The sequence below is a fragment of the Nanorana parkeri genome, unplaced genomic scaffold (assembly GCF_000935625.1).
Source record: "Nanorana parkeri isolate BGI_ZX_2015 unplaced genomic scaffold, ASM93562v1 scaffold428, whole genome shotgun sequence".
Lineage (NCBI taxonomy): Eukaryota > Metazoa > Chordata > Amphibia > Anura > Dicroglossidae > Nanorana > Nanorana parkeri.
In genome coordinates, this window is record NW_017306696.1 from 596090 (window position 1) to 614847 (window position 18758).

General features: G+C 39.6%; 1 protein-coding gene across 2 annotated transcripts in view; it reads right to left on the reverse strand.

The window, feature by feature from the left end:
- Positions 1-8290: 8290 nt before the first annotated feature.
- The window catches only part of SH3RF1 (SH3 domain containing ring finger 1), a 132358-nt gene continuing 121890 nt past the window's right edge, over positions 8291-18758 (reverse strand). For both annotated transcript variants that reach the window (XM_018560049.1, XM_018560048.1), the window contains 3 exons: positions 18100-18446; positions 11221-11546; positions 8291-8750 (listed from right to left, as the gene is read on the reverse strand). In XM_018560049.1, the coding sequence (XP_018415551.1) occupies positions 8582-8750; positions 11221-11546; positions 18100-18446 (842 nt within the window). In that variant the 3' untranslated portion in view covers positions 8291-8581. The remainder of the gene's footprint in view (positions 8751-11220; positions 11547-18099; positions 18447-18758) is intronic.

Sequence of the window (18758 nt, forward strand, 5' to 3'; positions counted from 1 at the left end):
TCTGGAGCACATCCCAAAGATTTTCAATGGGGTTAAGGTCTGGACTCTGGTGCTGTCCAGTCCATTTGCGAAAATTATGTCTCATGCTCCCTGAACTACTCTTTCAGAACTTGAGCCAGATGAATCCATTGTTATTTTAGAATATGCGCATGCCATAAAGGAAGAAAAAATTCATTGGTGAAAAATCCTGGTCATTCATTATATTCAGGTTGAGCTGCTGAGCTCATTTTTGGGAACATAACGTTGCTGAAAGTAGACTAATTATCCAATGGAAACCTCTTACCTATTTAGTTCGCTAAATCCAGGTGGTGATGTTTTTTTTATCTTGTTGCACTCCTTACCGGATACCCCAATGGCTGGGGAGGGTGCTTGCAATGACTGCAGGTGGCACCCCTGTATATAAAAATCGTTAGGCAGAAAGTCACCAGAACACCAAAGAATCCTTTTAGGATCACTGAATGTTCTTTTTATTGTACAGTTGTCAAATCAAGAACATAGTTTGACAACTGTTAAATAAAATTAACATTCGTTGAACATTTTTTGTAGCCATGCAGTGTATACTGTATTGCACATTTGTGTTGCTGAATTTAGGTTTTTTTGGGGGGTTCTCCATTACCTACAAAAGCTTTTAATGTAAGTAGTGTTAAAAAGCACACACAGACATTTTCATCTCATTTTATTCTTGATGAAAAAAAGTTTAATCATATACTTATAAATGTTACACGGCTGTGCAAGAATTCTTGTTACAAAACATGGATCTAGAATCTTCTTAAAAACATCAAGGGCAGAATAAAAATTACACACAACAGTCCCCAACAAAACAGCGACACAGACTCAATGACATTTGGAGCTTAGGATACATTTTGGCAAGGCTAAAATTCCTTTTCCTTACAGGTTCCTGTCTGCCTTCAAAGCGGACAACCCCCCTCAAATAAACTGCCAGCACTAAACAAAAGGTATATACGAAAATAAATAAGGTTGCTTACATTTACATGTCTCTTTAGTCTGGTTGTCCCCATTCCCGCTCCAAACCCAGCACCACCATTTAAATTTTTTTTAACTCATCAATGGCTGGCTTCTTCCTGTTGTCTGTGTGACCACAAGTACTCCCTGGAAGGCACTGGTGACACAGCCTTGCCACGGGGCAGCTATGAGACCATGGTTATACCACCTGCGTCTTAGAAGACTTGGAAATTGAAGAAAGGCAAGTTCATTTATAGCAAAATAATGTTTTTTGAACATATAATGTAAATGTGTTTTCTATTTAGCATGCAGAGCTGCATGCACGTTTTTTTGATTTGGGGGAAAGTCCGCTTTAGGCATGAGTGGATCTTAATTATGCTCTTAAGAATCCCCTTTGCCACCTTAGATTTTGAAGCTTCGCTATTTATATAGGCGACTACAAGCCTTAGGAACCTGTGCTCTCTTACGATTGTTGGCAACGAACACAGGTTTACATGACTCATGCAGTTGGTCAGATTAAGGAGGCAGAGGAGATTTCTCAATTGCTGTGTAACCCATTTACCTGGTATCATTGTAAAATTCCATCACAAATAACAGACTACCCTAGCATGGTTTACACATTCAGTACATACAACCCTACACTTATTTTTTATAACCCATTTATCTCCAGAAAAGCTGAAGCCAGCTTCATCTTCATGAATTCCTTTCACAAAACATTTAAATTCAAGTATGCTGTTAGAAAACAAGATATGTGAAAAAGAAAAGTCACAACTGGTAGAGACAGGGAAGGAATGCACCACCTAAAGCAAAGTCCCATGAGATCAACATAAAGCACTCAGATTCTGTCACTACCAGAACTTGCAGCCATCTTGTCTATGGTCAATGGAGCATATATAACACAGTAGAATGCTACATAGAATAAAAACGGAAAATAAAACCCCTTTCCCTCATACAAATACCACTAGGAGTGACCATTGTAAGGCAGAGTTTGATGCATTTTTGTGGGTCCAACTCTTTCTTTAAAAGGAGGCTAAACAAACTAAACTTTTTGACCTGATCATTTACACACAACTAATGTATAAAAGGTACTCACACAAATCATACCTGTATTATATAATGCATTACATTTTGAAAAAAATGCACACAAAACTGAACATGCACCAGAACAATGGATGAGTTGGTCATTTAATATTTTAATATTCAGCTGATGTTTAAGAACTATATGTGTACATGTCAATTTGATACTTTTTTTTTCTCACAATGTTAAGATTGTGTAAGTCAAATGTAACATTAGTGAGGGCAATTGTATTCTTATGTGTTGAGTAATACAAAAATGCAGACTACTGCATTGCATTTGCTCTTTAACGGAATAATTTTTGACTATGAAACCCTAAATGAGGTCTAGCCTGAACACCCCAAAAAAATTTACATAATCAGCTAAGGTCATCTAGTTAGCAAGATAAACAATATCTGTTCAAAGATATGTGAATATATATATATCAGTATTCTAGAGCAGGGGTAGTCAAATTTCAGCCACCCACCCAGCTGTGGTGAAACTACAAATCCCATGATACTGCTACTTCTATAGGTCACCCCTGTGGCGGTCAGTTTTGCAATACCTCATGGGATTTCTAGCTTCACCACAGCTGGGGGGCTAAAGGGCTGTCTACCCCTGTTAAAGAGCATCAACAGATGTTCCACAAATATTCTACAGTAGGGAGATGTTAACTGTGGCAACTGTTCAGTGGTATTTACACAACAATACTCTTTAGGTGTGAGAACACTTTTTTGCCTGTTCTTTAGAGTCGCTGGTTCTGACTGTTAATAACCGGAGCAAAGGAAAAAATGGGTGTCAGCTTCTGTTACCTAACTTGCCTTAGAAAAATCTTACTAGGCAACATGGTATCTTGTTAAGAGACATTTCGGGGATGCTAAATCTGGGTATATGTGGTTAGAATTTGGCATGAACATTCATATGAAAGATCTCATCAGAACATTCAATGATGCCATCAGAGATTGATTTTGGAAATTAATGGAGTTTCCTGAACAAAAAACCACATTCACTGTTAGAATTACGTTCATTCAAGAAAAAATTTCCATCTTGCTCCTTTGGGGTTTGTTTTCTTGACATTTTGGTTGAAACCGATCGCCAATTTGACCCCATTAACTGTTAAGAGAATCAAATTAATGTAACGGAAAAAGAAACAAACCAAATTCTAATTTTGTATACCCAGCTTAAGAGGTATAGTTGTTATGTGATGAATGCCCATTGGATCTTTAGCTGTAGTATATAAACAGTAAAAACAATGAAGCGCCACTAACTATCAGTCCTCACTGGGAAATCTTCTCAGGCATACTGCAGGATGCTGCCCCAAAGAAGCCGGGAAAGCTGGGAATCTGGAAAGTAAACACAAAGGGGGCACCTTTCCTAGTGCAGATCAATTTATTTCAATAAGCACAAAGTGAAAAAGAGATAAAATGGTACTCACAAACATGAGTGTTACACAGGCATGGAATGGGAGCTGACATGCAGTAAGACATCCACTAGACAATTCCTGTGTGTGAAGACGTTGACGCGTTTCCGGGGCACGCCCCCTTCATCAGAACATCTGTGGATGTCTTACTGCATGTCAGCACTCATGTTTGTGAGTACCATTTTATCTCTTTTTCACTTCGTGCTTATTGAAATAAATTGATCTGCACTAGGAAAGGCGCCCCCTTTGTGTTTACTTTGTAGTATATAAACAGAATTCGCCACCCATACATTTGCTGGATTGTGCTGCATTTAAGCTATTTACTTTGCTGTTTCTTATGGGCACTTCAGGTATCTACAATATTCTCTGGTCTTTTGCACTCTCCATTTGGAGATGGGGAATCTTTAATTCTAGCTTTGCCACTAGTTTCTATTGAGCATCTGTGGCACTCCCTCCCTCATAACACATTTCATGCACATCTGACCTCCTCAAATTAGGATTTCAGCCTCAGATATGCCTGTACATTGTTTGTTCTGTATTTGCTGTACAGCCCCACCTGTAATGACCTGAATAATTCATTGAGAGGACTGGTTATTACCAGAGATACAAGGCCCTGGCCTAGCACAGGTTCTTAAACTTATCCTCAGGCCTCACCAATAATGTGCTTTAATTTTCTCTCTGTGCACACAAGTGAAAACCCTGGAAGTCAATCTCTCTGGAACACAAGTAAGCAGAAATCAATATCTCTGAAACATAAGTGAGATGAGTGAACTAAAGAGGAGTTCCACCAAACAACCCATTGTTGGTGAACACTAAGGATGCATTTGACAATGTAAGGGTTTAGCTGTCCTTAAACATCTCACATTTTAATCACTAGCTAGGTAATATTAGAGCATCCATAACTAAAGAAACCTCTCTATCTCAGAGGTATCGGCATTCTTTGCAATCTTTTTTCCATGAAGCCTCGAAATGTACAATTATCCTCTAAAACATTTAATTTTTACCCTTTCCAATAAAAAGATACTGTTCTTTGATACTGTCCATTATGCTGTTTAACGGAGAAGTCCCAAACGTATACACACAGTGGTGGCACGAACACTGAACGACATATGGCACTTAACATGTCTATGGAATTAGCAGCAAGTACTGACATAAGGGGAAGATTTACAATGTCAAGCACATAATAAATCACACATCTGCCAAGATTGCAGTACATTTATTCATGGATTTAAGGTATTTTTGTGACCCTTGAATGCCTGAAAACAAATCTGCAGCATTTATCCACGTTTCAAATTTCTTGGGCCTCATTCACACTGGCAATGACATGCTGACGTTTATAGGACATTTCCAAATGTATATAAATGATGTGAAATGGTAGAATTCACACTATGCATTTAGTTTAGCTGCATTTGAAAAAAGTATAAGTCTGCGTCCAGGGGCAGATTAGATACTCTGAATGTGTCCAAACACATGTAAATGAAGAGAACTTGATCTCAGAGCATAACTTTATTTTATACTTCCCAAATACTTTCTTCTGTGTTAGGCTCGTGTGAATCTAGCCTTGTGTTTGCATTATTATGTTTTTCTTCAAACTAGATCAGGTCAGTTGCATGTTGTAAAATGGTGCAGCACTACTTCTGACCCATTAGAAGAGAGAAACTTACAGCTCTGAGCTGAGGGGAGTGTTGTCCTAACTATAGGTATGTGGCTTTTTCCTGGAGCTGACCTTGTATGGCATCAATGAATTTACAGAGAGTCAGCTGTAAAAAACGAAAACATCTATGGCATCCATTTTTTGCATGTGAATGGACTGAATTTATGTCGCCATTCATTGCAATTTATCTAAATTAACCTCTACTTTGCTTAACAAAAAGTCCATACAATAATGAAGAGTCAACTGCAAAACGAATCTGGCTATGAGGAACATGCAGTACACTACAGAATATCACAGACTGAGTCACTCCAGAATAGGAATGTGATAAAATGCATGAATACAGATCACCTTGAGGGAAAACAGCACATCAAAATGAGCAGCAGATCCAGTTATGTGCAAACGTGGAAATTTAGTCATTCTTGTAAATGTGAAGTCTGGCCCTGTCCCGTCTCCTAAGCCCCCACCCGGTCATTCTTTGATGGGTGGGCTCACTGACCAATAGGGAGCCTAGGAAGGTAGGAGGGATAGTGGCAATCACGATTTTTACAAGAACAGTTGAGATCTGAACATGATTTCAGCTGCCAATATTGGTATTTAATGATTGTTTCCCTTTTCCTGAAGTTTCCCCTCTGCCCATGCATATGCTCAATTTGAATTATCCAAGTTTGTCACTAGTTTATTTTACACAAGACTAGTTCTCAAGCTTTCTATTTTTTATTTATCATCCCGGAAAATATTTAGCTGCATACTGCAGACAGGGCTTGGATAAAGCACATAAAATGGAAATATAGATTTGAACAATTGTTGACATTACCCGAGATAATGAAACAACTTCAGATAAATACCAGACATACTGATTTTAAATGCCTTCCTTCCTCAGTAACAATGAAACGTGTTGGACTCTATACTCTATGTGGTAACTCCCTTCCCCAATTGAGCACTTTTCTGTACACTGTAATGTCTCTGAGCATTTGCAGCTGCTTCTCAGAGAATAGAGACTGCTTCCGTATTGGAAAATGAGTCTCTATGCTGTCTGTTGCATGACAACTTGCCCATAGGGTTTGAGAGATTTCCTTGGTCATAACTAGGGAAGACAAGTAGAGAATTATAAAAACATCCATTATTAGTTCTTCAGTTTGGATGCCGACCTTGACAACATATTAAAATGCTGCATGCAAATTGATATTGTTTGCAGTTGTTGAAATGATTAAAACCCTATTTCGATACTGCTATTTTTATACTATTAAAGGCTTTCCAAATCTGCAGTGTTTATACCATAATAAATATTCTGGAGTTATTCAGTTTTAGCAAGACACATGTGGTGCAAAAAAGCATTTATTCCTAAGCCGAATTCATTTCGCATTACAGATAATAGTTCTGACTAGAACCACAGTTCTTTAGACACAACAAGATCTCACTATGATGAACCTCTTTTTGCACAAGCCTTAAGTTTAGCTTTATAATCAATCAGCATTTGTATAAAACCCTATAATGTTTTACCAAATTGTACCCAAAGAATGAAACACTTCATAACTTTCTATTTCCTTAAACATAAACTCAACAGCATCACAAGCAAAAGAAATCTGCATTGCTGCAAAAACATAGATGGCCAATTGTATTCAGATATCAGAGAAGGTTTTCCTGAACATATGTAGTTGTCATTAAAAATAATAAATGGACCAGAAGCAAAAGAAAAAAGCTGATCCATATGAATTATATCTGTGTGAATAGGAAACCACAACCTGTCTATGCTCACTTTCTCCATATCTTGGACACTGGGGTAATTTGGCAATGTGCAGCACAGGAGGGGGACACAGGCCAAAAGTTATCTTTGGACACTTTACTGTGCCCTCTATCCTGCAGTACTCAATTGAGCTAATACACTAGGACTAACACCAAGGCCCCTTTCACGCGGGCGGCCCAATCGAATCAGCCTGTCAGATTTTTAGGCGGACCTGATCGGATGCCCAATGCTACTCTAAGGGCAGCCTTGTGCCAATGGAAATGTGTCTGTTTAAACCCGGTTACCCCCGACTTCGCCCAAGTCCAGAAAAACATATGAAATAGTGTTCTGATTTGATGGACCTGATCAGGGCTAATCTGATGTAAACGTACACATGTCTGTTTACATCCGATTCCCCATAGACAGACATTGGGTCCAGTAATTTCAGCTTTTTCTTGCATCGCAAGATGGAGAAAAAAACCTGGCGGACACAGGGGTTACAGCATTGACATCTGATCCATACCACTGCGTTTAGAAGGGGATCCATGCACGGACCCCCTCCTGATCAGCCTGTGTGAAAGGGGCCTAAGAGTTTGCATTAATGAAACATGTTGCCCCACTCTTGGAGGCACTTACAATAAAAGCTAGCTGGTGAAGTACTAGTATAAAGACGATACATCAGATTGCACCTCCTCCACGTTCCACTAGGTGTCAGAATCTTTGATGCGTCTAAAAGACATGTAGCGAAACAGGCACATATTGAAGAGCTCTGGCTGCAATTTAAAAAATTGGATCAGTAGAATGGGGTTACTGGGTTTACTAATACACTCTACTCGCCTCACTCCACTCTACCAATTCCATTTTAGAGGCAACAAGGAAACAAAACTTTGACAGAAATGGTTTTGCTGTGAGGTTGTTGTTATACATCATGTATGGTTTATCTGATGATCACTAGAACATTAAAGACAATTGGTATCCCAAGATCAATTTAATTGCAGTTAATTATTTTCCAGAAATCCATGTTTCCTACTTGTGATTTGAAGCGATCTTCTTATTGCTGTGTCTGTTATTTGTTTCCCGCAGAGGTTTCTGCATACTAGTTAAAAGTTTGACCATTACTAGTATATAACCTGAACACATTTTATTAATTACAGTTGAAAAAAAAACTACATAAATCTATGACGAGTACTCTGCAAATGATAAACAGTAATTGTAATGCTTCTCTGGTGCTTTTCTAACAAATGTGACATTACTAAAAAATAAAACAATATTCCACCTATTAAAATAATATTAAAACAAGAGGCTACCGTGAAGTCAGTATATCTACGACAGTTTGCGAGAAAGGAATCCAGCTTCTCGTTTCTGTGTCATTTCATAAATTAATAAACTGTTATATTTATTATTTCAAAAGATGTTTTTCATCCTTTAAAAAAAAAATGTACACAATGGAAAGGAATCAAATAAATTATTAGCTAATGCCTTGTAAACATTGGTTTATTTGTTGTTAGGGTAAGGGAAAAGAAAAAAAAAAAAAAGTAAAAACTTAACAGTACAAGGCACAAATGACATGGATAAAATAAAGTCTAGGGGCAGTAAATGATGTCTAGTCCATACCAACTTGTGGCTTTGCCTTGAAGGTGTCAGTTACCTCCTGTGATGCCAGTGAAGATTTGCACTTTGAAAGGAATGATAATAGTCAGACGAGCTGTGCCATGCCAGCTTTCAGGGATTTGTGCTTATTTAATGATCGCTACAACAAACGAAGAGTTAAATATTCTCCACAAAGCTGCCTGGGAATAAGCCGGTTTTGCCGTTGCGCTGTAGTGTTCCTTTATACCAGCCGTCTTCACGTTTCTTGTGCACAAATACAATGTCCCCTTCCTTGAGCTCAAGCTCGGCCTCACTCTGCGGAGGGTATGACACCACCACTCGGTATCTAGAAAAGAAATATGCTGTAAATCTCACATCATAAGCTGTGCCATGAAATGTCATTAATGGTCCGACAGGACAGGATGTTGTCTCTGGATGCAAAGTACACAGTTAGTGCAAGAGAAAAAAAATAATAAGGAAGACAGGAGCAAATAGAAATATATGAGCGTTCTTCCATTCTCTAAACTTCAGAGGATGCATTTACATAAACTGCTTTGTCAAGTAAGCAGAGTTGCGTTTCCAAGACAGAGGCAACACCATGACAAAAAAATATGAGCAGCTTGGAGTAGCTTAAAGAGTATTTCCACTTTTGCAGCCAAATTGGGATAACACCTATTTATATTTGTTACATGTTCCCATTCTTGTTGCATAGATGAAAAACATTAAAAATTGCTTCTTATATTTTTAAGTAATTTTCTACTTGCTTATTAATCCTGCCCCCCCTCCCCCCTCCCATGTAATGTTAAGCAAGGGGCTGTGTGATGTTATGTTTACTTTAATTGAACCTGCCTGTACTGAGCTGGCAGATCATCAGTTGTAAACTAGATTTGAACGTCCTACCAAAGGGTTAAAGACTTATATACGCATTATAAGTTAATTAGAAGCAGCTCAGCCTGACCCTTAGTTTGTCCTTGACCCTGACTTTCACTTTCAAACCGCTCAGAGTAGCCTGGAATCTGCACAAAGGCCTTCACCAATGAAACATCTAAAAGATGAGAAATATACCTTTAAAAATGATTTTTAAATATGCTGTGTGAATGTGAACACATAACAAACATAGCGGAATTTTCTCAAATGTGACTGCAAAAGTGGAACTACACTTTAAGCAGCCTTGGAGAAGATACAGATAACAACTGACAGATGAAAAAGGGCCAAAAAAGTGAAGGGGTTTTACATTTGAAGTAAACTAGTTATTGGCCATGGAAGCACCAGGAGGCAACTGGTGCCTTACACTTGCCAAACCAATTCTACTGGCGCCCTGGGAGGCCACCAAACTCAGAGCCAGGAATATGTAACCTCTGGTTTTTAAAAAGGACAGTGCTGAGGAACAGCCCAATGACATTCCAAAATGTAATTCGGGGATCCATTAACAAGGTGCTAAACGTCACCTAGTAATTCCATTCAAAGGTTAGATTCGTAGGTCAAGGTTCATGACTGGAATGCTTTACTGGAGAAAAGGAGGCACCCACCCATTTTTATGTAGACAACCTACTAATATTCAAAAAACATTAAAAACAGTCTAAAACTGGCATTCCATATTGTTTTACATTTATTCATGCAATTCACTGAAAAGGTTTGCTCTGCTTTCAGGAGGATGTAATCCAGTTCTAGCCATAGATTTTTGTAAAGCATAATATCTCCAAACCATCCAACATGTTTATCTGAAATGCATTTCATTTTGACTAGATCCTCAAACTTTGGCATACATATTTGTAGTTGCTATCTTTTCATCTATTACTGTGTAGTATCTTTTTTCTAGCCCGTCATTATCAGAAAATTGTATAGTACCAGATTAGAAACATTTTGCTAACTTTCTGAAAGTAAATAGGAGAAACAAGATACCTCCCCTGAAAAGGCAATATACAGGTGAAACTCAAATAATTAGAATATCGTGCAAAGTTCATTTATTTCACTAATGCAACTTAAAAGGTGAAACTGATATATGAGATAGACTCATTACATGCAAAGCAAGATAGTTCAAGCCGTGATTTGCCATAATTGTGATGATTATGGCTTACAGCTCATGAAAACCCCAAGAACCCCAAATCCACAATCTCAGAAAATTAGAATATTACATGCAATCAATAAAACAAGGATTGTACATAGAACAATATCGGACCTCTGAAAAGTACAAGCATGCATATGTACTCAGTACTTGGTTTGGGCCCCTTTTGCAGCAATTACTGCCATTACTTTTGCACCAATTTTGCACTCCTAATTATTCGAGTTTCACCTGTATGTTAACTGGTTTTGCTAAAAGAGAAAGTTAGTATTGGGGACACAACTCCTCGATGCACCTAGTAAAAAAACTGGACTGGGCCACCATCCCACTTCCTTTCAGTGTGGATATAATCCTGTCAGGGCAGCAACACAAAAGATGAAAATGCCAATGGGTTACAGAGGCAACTTGTAATGAGCTACATAGTCAGGATAGATGAGGGTCTCCATTCCTGTGCCCCAGTCTAGATGGTTCAGACAGTAATAAGGGTTGTTAGTCGACATACCATGTGACTTGGTACATCACAGGTTTTTAAGAAAAACCAGTAGGTACAAAGCTAAAAGGAACAGAGGCTGGTAAATGGGAAGATATAGCAGACATTTGCCTTTGTAGAAAGCCTTTAGCAAGGAGACACAATGGCATGCACACAATCGGGGATCCCAATGTGTGCAGGGACTACTCTGTGTCTACCACTGCTTCCTTGTATGGCATAGTCTGTACTACTTTGTAATGCGATTTCATTTGAGTTAAAAATTACCTTTCACAAACCACAGGTCGAGAGTCATTTAGTACAGAGCCCAGTGATGAGCAAGGTTGCCTTGGAGGAGGTGCTATAGGAACATTAGGATCCACCAAATTAGTCTTGCGATTTTCCTGTGCCAGTGCATTGGCAGCTTCACAATCAACAGTTCCAGAAGCAGCTCGGATAGCGTTGGTTAGAATGTCAGGACCAACTGCTCCTTCCAAAGTGGGCTCTGGTGTAGTCTGTTCCAGTTCTAGAGTAGGAGAGTGAGGAGGAGATGCTCGAGGCTTTCTTTTTGTGGATGCGCCTGACAACAACTTGAGCAAACCTTTTTTCTCTTTCTGTAATAAATAAAATCATTATTTTAGATTATGAAGGATACATTCATATATACATACTGTACAAACAATAGCAATTTTCCCCTACGAGCATGCAATTATATGCCCCGGTTGAGCATAACACACTGACATGTTTCTGAATCCACTGTTGGATCCCCTGTTGCTAAACAAAGAGCTTCATTAACTTCCTACCCTCTCACACTTCTGATACCTCCTAACTCACTTGAACTACCCCAGACTCCTAATGGGGGTCACCATCCCATGTACTACCTTTCACCCAGTCATACAGCTCATGTAATGTCTATGTCTCTCACTATCTCCTTTCTTTCTCGCAATCCCTAAAGGCAACTGTGCTGTTGCCTTTAGGGATTGCAGAGACAAAGTTTGACCTGGGGAATACCAGTCTTTGTTTCATACTGCATCAGAAAAAAAATGAAAGTCCCTTAACAGCCATTTTGCCCAGGAAAACATGAAGGCCAACCTATCCTCGGTACAGCCCATAGATCCTATAACACAGGGCTTGACAAATTTGCTTTGATTTTAGGAGCCAGTTTTTTTTTTAAGCTAACAAAGCTTTATTTACAATGAGAGTTGTAATTTTCAGTTACAGTTTTAATTGGCTGATCCCCCCGTTGATTGACAGCACCAGTGGGCGGGTGCAATAGCCAGCCTGCTATTGGCTATTGCAATTTAAAATAGCTAATAGCAGGCTGGATATTGCTCCTGGCCGCTAGATAAGACACTTTCTAGCACCAGCAGTTGATCAGAAGAGGGGGCGGCAGGGGATCGGGGGTGGGCACATCGGTCTCTCCTCCCTGCTGGGCCCCCGGCTGCAGTGGTCTGTGTTCCCTCCGATCCCCGCTAACTGCTGATATAGATTGGTAGAGCAGCGGGGATCCAAGGGGATACAGACCGCAGCATGCAATGGGCTCCCAGCGGAGAGGAGACTGCGGGGGAGCAAAGCTAACGCGGCGCCAGAGGAGGCTGACAAAAGCCTAGGTGCCAGGACGCAATTTCTATTCGCCATGGTGACCTAGCCCCAGGATTTGTTGTCATTGCTATAACATTGTAATAAATATGGACCGAATCTCAGGTAAAATCACTTGCAATGTCAATGGCAAGAGCTGGTGAAAGTTGAATACTAGCATCGCTCTTTTTTGGCACTGGATGAAGTTTTTTTTTAAATAGTATAATTTAAAGCAGAACTATGGGGTTAAGGCTTTTCCCCATAGTTTTCCTTGGGGTAACGGGAGGACACAAACTAGCGTCCTCCCGTCACCCTAGGCTCAGTATACCATGAGCTGTAGCTCGCGGTATACTGAGACGCCGCAGTATACCGCGAGCTGCTGCTCGCGGTATACCATGACGCCGCAGCTGAAGCGGATCCCGACAATTATGTCTGGATATGCCCAACTGTGTGACTGACAGCTGGCTCTGCCTATCTAGAATTCTAGAATAGCAGAATTCTATCCCCCCTCTCCCGAAATCCTTTCCCCCCACCAGAGAAATACTTCTTTTGGCAGGCAAGACTGCTATGGAATCCAGTGGGGGCAATCTAGAGGTGTGAATCATCTATAATCAGAACAGAAGTGCCCCCGGGGAATGCATAATTAGGCCAAGCCAGGACAACCTGACGTGCAAATGTCAGACTGAGTAACAGGGAGTTCCAAAAGAACAGATTTGCAATAATAATAATTCTTCTTTGAAGAATGGAAGATCTGATGAACAGAATCAGTGCCAATGTGAAAATCTGAGGCACCATACAAACAGACCAAGTGGCCTGTGTCTCTTTGCTTCTATATGGCACAATTGTCATGCTTGGCTCGTATGAGCCCATTAACTACTTGTTATATGCAGGAAAACAGTAACATTATTTCTTGCTGACCTCTGAGTGTGAAATTTAAAAAATCAATGCCTTTCATCTCTCCCCAGAAAATACTTGTTATACTCATACATCCAGGAAAAACCAGCTGTGTACTGTACAAGCCATTAAGTACTTTTGGCTGCAATTCATTTTTATCCACAAACGCACTGCCCAATAAAGTATAAACAGACAGCTTCTATGTCTTGTTCAGCATAATTGCTATGTTTGAACATAAACATTAGTTTGGAGAATTGCTTGTTCATGCAAGTCAGTGTTTGTGCTAAAGAGAAAGATGAATTTCTGACAAAAAGAAAAGAAAGAGGAAAACACGTCTTTAGGGGGAATACTTTACAGAATTGAATATTGATTTCTGTACTCTACTATTGTATAGAACCTTTTATTTTTTTTAATTGGCAAATATGAAATGTATTATATGAATATTTCATGCGCACCATTAGGGGAAACTGTGTGATAGGCAGTGTAACAGACTGGAGCACCCTACATAACAGTCTACTGCATATTAGAGTATTGGCCCTCATTCACACCAAAAAAAACGCACCCAAAAAATCCCATTTATTTCTTCGGCCATGTTCACATCTGAGCATTTTGTCGCTAGTAGCAAAACGCCAGTCACTTGAAGTACATAAGCTTCTTTTTGGAAAATTCTGCGCTTCTTGGTCCCATAGACGTCAATGGAAATGCTAAAAAATGCATTATTGCTGCGTTTCTGCGCGTCTGTTCATTCACATCAATGTGTCACAACCTGCTCGTAAAATGTGCGACTTTATATATGTGCATTTTACGCGCATAAAAACGTGCAAGAACGTGCTACACAAAACGCGTCGAAGACGCTGTAGCTTAGGTGTGAATGCAGGCTCATAGGAAATACAGAACCTGCCTCTGTTACAGGCTTCCACCAAACAAACTACAACAATGCAAACATCCTGAGTGCTACTTTGGTTTGGTCAAATGAACTACCAAACCTCCCCATACAAAAATCTAAATGTCATTTGCTTTAGATTATGCACATAGGTTCACACTACCCAGTCATATCCTGTCTATCACTCTTACACTCCAAAGGGTTTTTAAAAACTTCCACAGCAAAATACACGGAGACCCCCCACATAGACTGATCCAGTTTTGTCTGGACCTTTACCACGTGAATACATAAGGATGATAGGTGTCAGAAATGTCCTGAGAAAGGGTTACTCTAAAGATGTGGTTATATTAAAAATAAGAGAACCAGGACATTGATGTGGGGGTTTGTGTGTTCTAAGTCCAGGTCGAAATGGGGGGGCTGGATTATGTGGCAGATGAACACTCTGTCACTGTAGAGATGCATATAGTGACATGGATAGAGCATAGTTCAGCAGGCAACGGGGTGTGAGACTAATTGTCAGGTGGGTATAGCCCCACAAAAAGGAATCCGGCTAGTCAGCCAGGGCTTCCAGGAGACAGATTTGCTGCAGGAGCAGAGTATGCGATAGCTAGAGGATCCCTGGTATGAACCCCTGGGTTGACTAACTGGAGAGCAGTATAAGCACACACCAAGCTCCCATAAAAAAGGGCAAACCTCTCACCTACCAAAGTGATGGTCCAGAAGATGCCCTGTGGCCCTAACAAGCTGGAGAGTGCCAGGCAGGATACAGGGGAATATGTCTGCTTCAAACAGCGTTCGCCCTCTTGGGGGACATACTCCCTAAAGAGTTTTTAGGGACATGGTTCAACCAGATGGGTGCACTGCAGCTCTGGAACTGTAAGGCACTCTGTGACCAACTCACACATTACATACAAGCGTCTGGGGGAGCACCTCAGCAGAACCCTATGCCTGCAAGATACATTACAAACTAACGACACTTCTTCCTCATAGTGGGGTCTGGGTTTAGCCTTTGTGGCTATTCCTAAGATCAGTCATGGTACACACAATTGTCTTGGAGAGCAGTTCAGAAGAGCCCAGTGCCTGCAGTACACATTACAGACTGGCCCTACTTCCTCTTACAGCTTTGTCCACCAGTGTTCAATTTCCTGCAGGGTGCAGCATAACCCAGTGTCTCAAAATTACTTCTCCTGTGTCCCCTAATGAACAATTTAGAAAACGACTTTATTTAAAACCAGATCCTTTTATTTAGTAACAAGAATGTAATTGAAGTTTAAATTCTAATTTAGGGCTTTCCAACTGATATAAAAAAACTGCAACAAAGAAAAGTGGGCTGTCCCTAACTGCATCATGATTGCATATTTTCCTTACACAATGAAAGTTAAAACTTAACTGGTTGCCGCAGTGTGGATTAAAAGTATCTATAGAGATCCTCTTGAGATTGAATTAATTAACTAGACACAGGGCAGCCGGACTTGCAGACACATGTTGGTTACTATTCATACAAAACTGAGAAAGTTAGTGTGCTCTCTCCAATTCTCTCACATACTTGTCAACTTCTTGAACCAGCAGCACAACCCAATGCAGTCTTTATCCACCAACATGCCTGTTTAGATGTGCCACAAGTTTATTACCTGTTACTTTAAAAAAAAGTAGTTTATCCTTTGCATGCCATACATCAATACGCATGTAAACAGCATAGTATGTCTGGGGTGCTATCATCCCAAACACAAGTACAGCAATATATATATATTAAGTCAGCACACCCAAAGTGTGGTATTGTTATGCTACTTTAAAATTTGCTGCCTCATGCTGAATGTTTTATTTTTTTTTGCAAACTTTGTAATTCAGTTATGTTTCGTCACAATTTTAAAATGATTTATCTTGGAAAGTATAAAGAAAATGGGCCATTTATATTTAAGTAAAATTGATTTTTGGCTAGGTTACACAGGCAACTGCTATTAACATTTTACAAATTGGGAAATTAAAATATTCAGTGATTAATTTCACTGTTGCTTCACATCAATTACGATATAATGGAGCACACAGGAAATATTTTATTCTGCGGCCCAGTCACTGAGCTCTTACAGTGGAACCGTGCTACAATATAATTGTGCAGCACAAACATGATAAATATCCTTCATAAACACAGTTCCTGCTGTCATTGTGTAGATTACGGCACTTTTCTCCTTTTGCCCATAAGAAAAATACTCCTTTTTTTTATGAACTGCAGATAAGTTTTTTTATTCATTATTTCTCTCCGATTTAAAAACCAATAAATCATACTTCCCAAGATTTTCTCTTACTTTCTGTTCCAGTGAAAGAATTGTGAGGGGAAATCTCTACAAGCGGCACAAAATGGCAATAACACTTATTAGCATCGTGGGGAAAGGCTAGAGCTATCAAAAGCGTTTTAAAGCGGTCTGTGTTCCTCTCATTTTCTGCCCCAGTACAACGTTGTCACCAGAACAGGAAGTATAAACATAAATCTACCAAAAAGGGCTCAAAAAGTAAAAAAGGAGAATCCTAACCATTCCCTACACTACGATTTTTTTAAAGTTCCAGCTTGAGATAGACATTAAATGTCACTGAGCAATTGCAGACAATTGCTAAAGCAAAGTATTATGGGACTAAACGGCCTACTCTAGTCAAAACGTTTTGTTTAGTTTAAGTGCAGATGGATGGATAGATAGATAGATAGATAGATAGATAGATAGATAGATAGATAGATAGATAGATAGATAGATAGATGGATGGATAAAGTAGAGAAGGTTAGAACCACGGTTAGCTTTTTATTGTTGTTTTTGTCCCCGCTGTCTGAATAGAACATATGCATAATTTTTAGTCTCAGGAGCAATCTGTCACACCCTGACACACATAGTGGCAAAGGCATCAAACACTTATTCAAAACACATGCATCTGGAAGATTCACCTACAGTGGTTTGGTGAATGTCAGATTCACTCTTTTATAAATATGTTCTTCATGTCACTGGGAACAAGAAATACATGGAAATCTAGCAATATAAACCCTCACAGAGGTTGCAATCCATCGGTATTCTGTCCAAAGCTACACAAAGTGGCTAGAGTTGAGATCAAACAAGAACTAGGCCAGGGTGAGGAAATATTGGCAGTATGGTCTCTGAAAACCTACTGATCTTATTAAACAACATGATGAGCAATGTGCATAGAAAGGATACCCTCAGCAACCAATCAGAATTCAGTCAGGCAAGTATGAATTTTAATTGCTATGGGTAGTCTACATTTTGCCTTTTTTTTTACTGCTTAATAAACAAGACTTAATGTGGGAAAACAAGAGAATGTGCAAATGACCAAAATCCTACACTAAGGTTACTTTTGAAAATGTAGTAGGAAGATTACAACTCTCTCAACAATTCCCCATTTTGTTATTCTCTAGGTAACTCATTTTTTTAGACATTCAAGCCTCTAAAGCTAGACAGACACGATACATTTTCTCTTGTTAAGTCCGCAGTCTGAATAAGAACAAATCGATTGGTTCCCCAATCCATTATAAACAGTAAAGATGGAGGGATCTCCAATGCCATCTATTGTATTAATCAGCATGGCACCTACAGCTGCCTGAATGCCCAGACAGTGACATCATCTGATAGACGATCATTTTCCACCCGGCTCAGTCAATTTTTAAATGGACTTTTGTCTACCTAGATGGTGCTGGCAGACCACCCACAGCTTACATTTTGGTAGATTTATCAATCAAAATGTTGGGCAGCCTATGATCAGCATAAGTGTCACATCAGGACTAATATGAAGGGCTGCTATCAGTTTCTTTAAATTACCTTGCTGTCCTTGTCTTGCTTATTAGCAGCAGAAAAACTTGAAGGTGCTGAAACACTATCAGGAGATGAAGAGCTTCCAGTGGCTGCAGAGCCAGACTTCCAACTACCATCTGCCTCCACAGAGGTCCCGCTGCCGCCGCTAGAGTTGGCGCCCGTTGGCACATTTGATCTGTTGAGATTCATGGCAGCATTGATGTATGCAGCTGAACTTGAAAGCTGTGGCTGCATTTGTTGGGCAGGAGAGCCTTGGTGGGCATTGCCAGATGGTCCCTGGATAAGGGAAGAAGCATTTTGAGCCTGGATGGGAGTAACTGCAGCTGTTGGTCGCTCCTGATTATGGGCAGCGGCTGTGAAAACAGAGAAATAAGTTGATGAGCACCATTCAGACAATACGAATTCATGCTAGTATTATTGTTACTAATTGATTCTCTTTTCAAATAATATTTGTTTTATTATTTAAAGGACCCCAACTTTGTAAACCCTCATTATTTATTATATATGTTGTAAATATCGAACCAAAATCTTCACATTTTGAAAACATTTTTTTTGTTTTTTATTGGTTAGAGCCATATTATTCTCCTTCATAGACTTACAATAAACTGTGATATCATCTCACTCTCTGGTAGGAAACCACTCACTGGTAGGCTACTTCAGCTTTA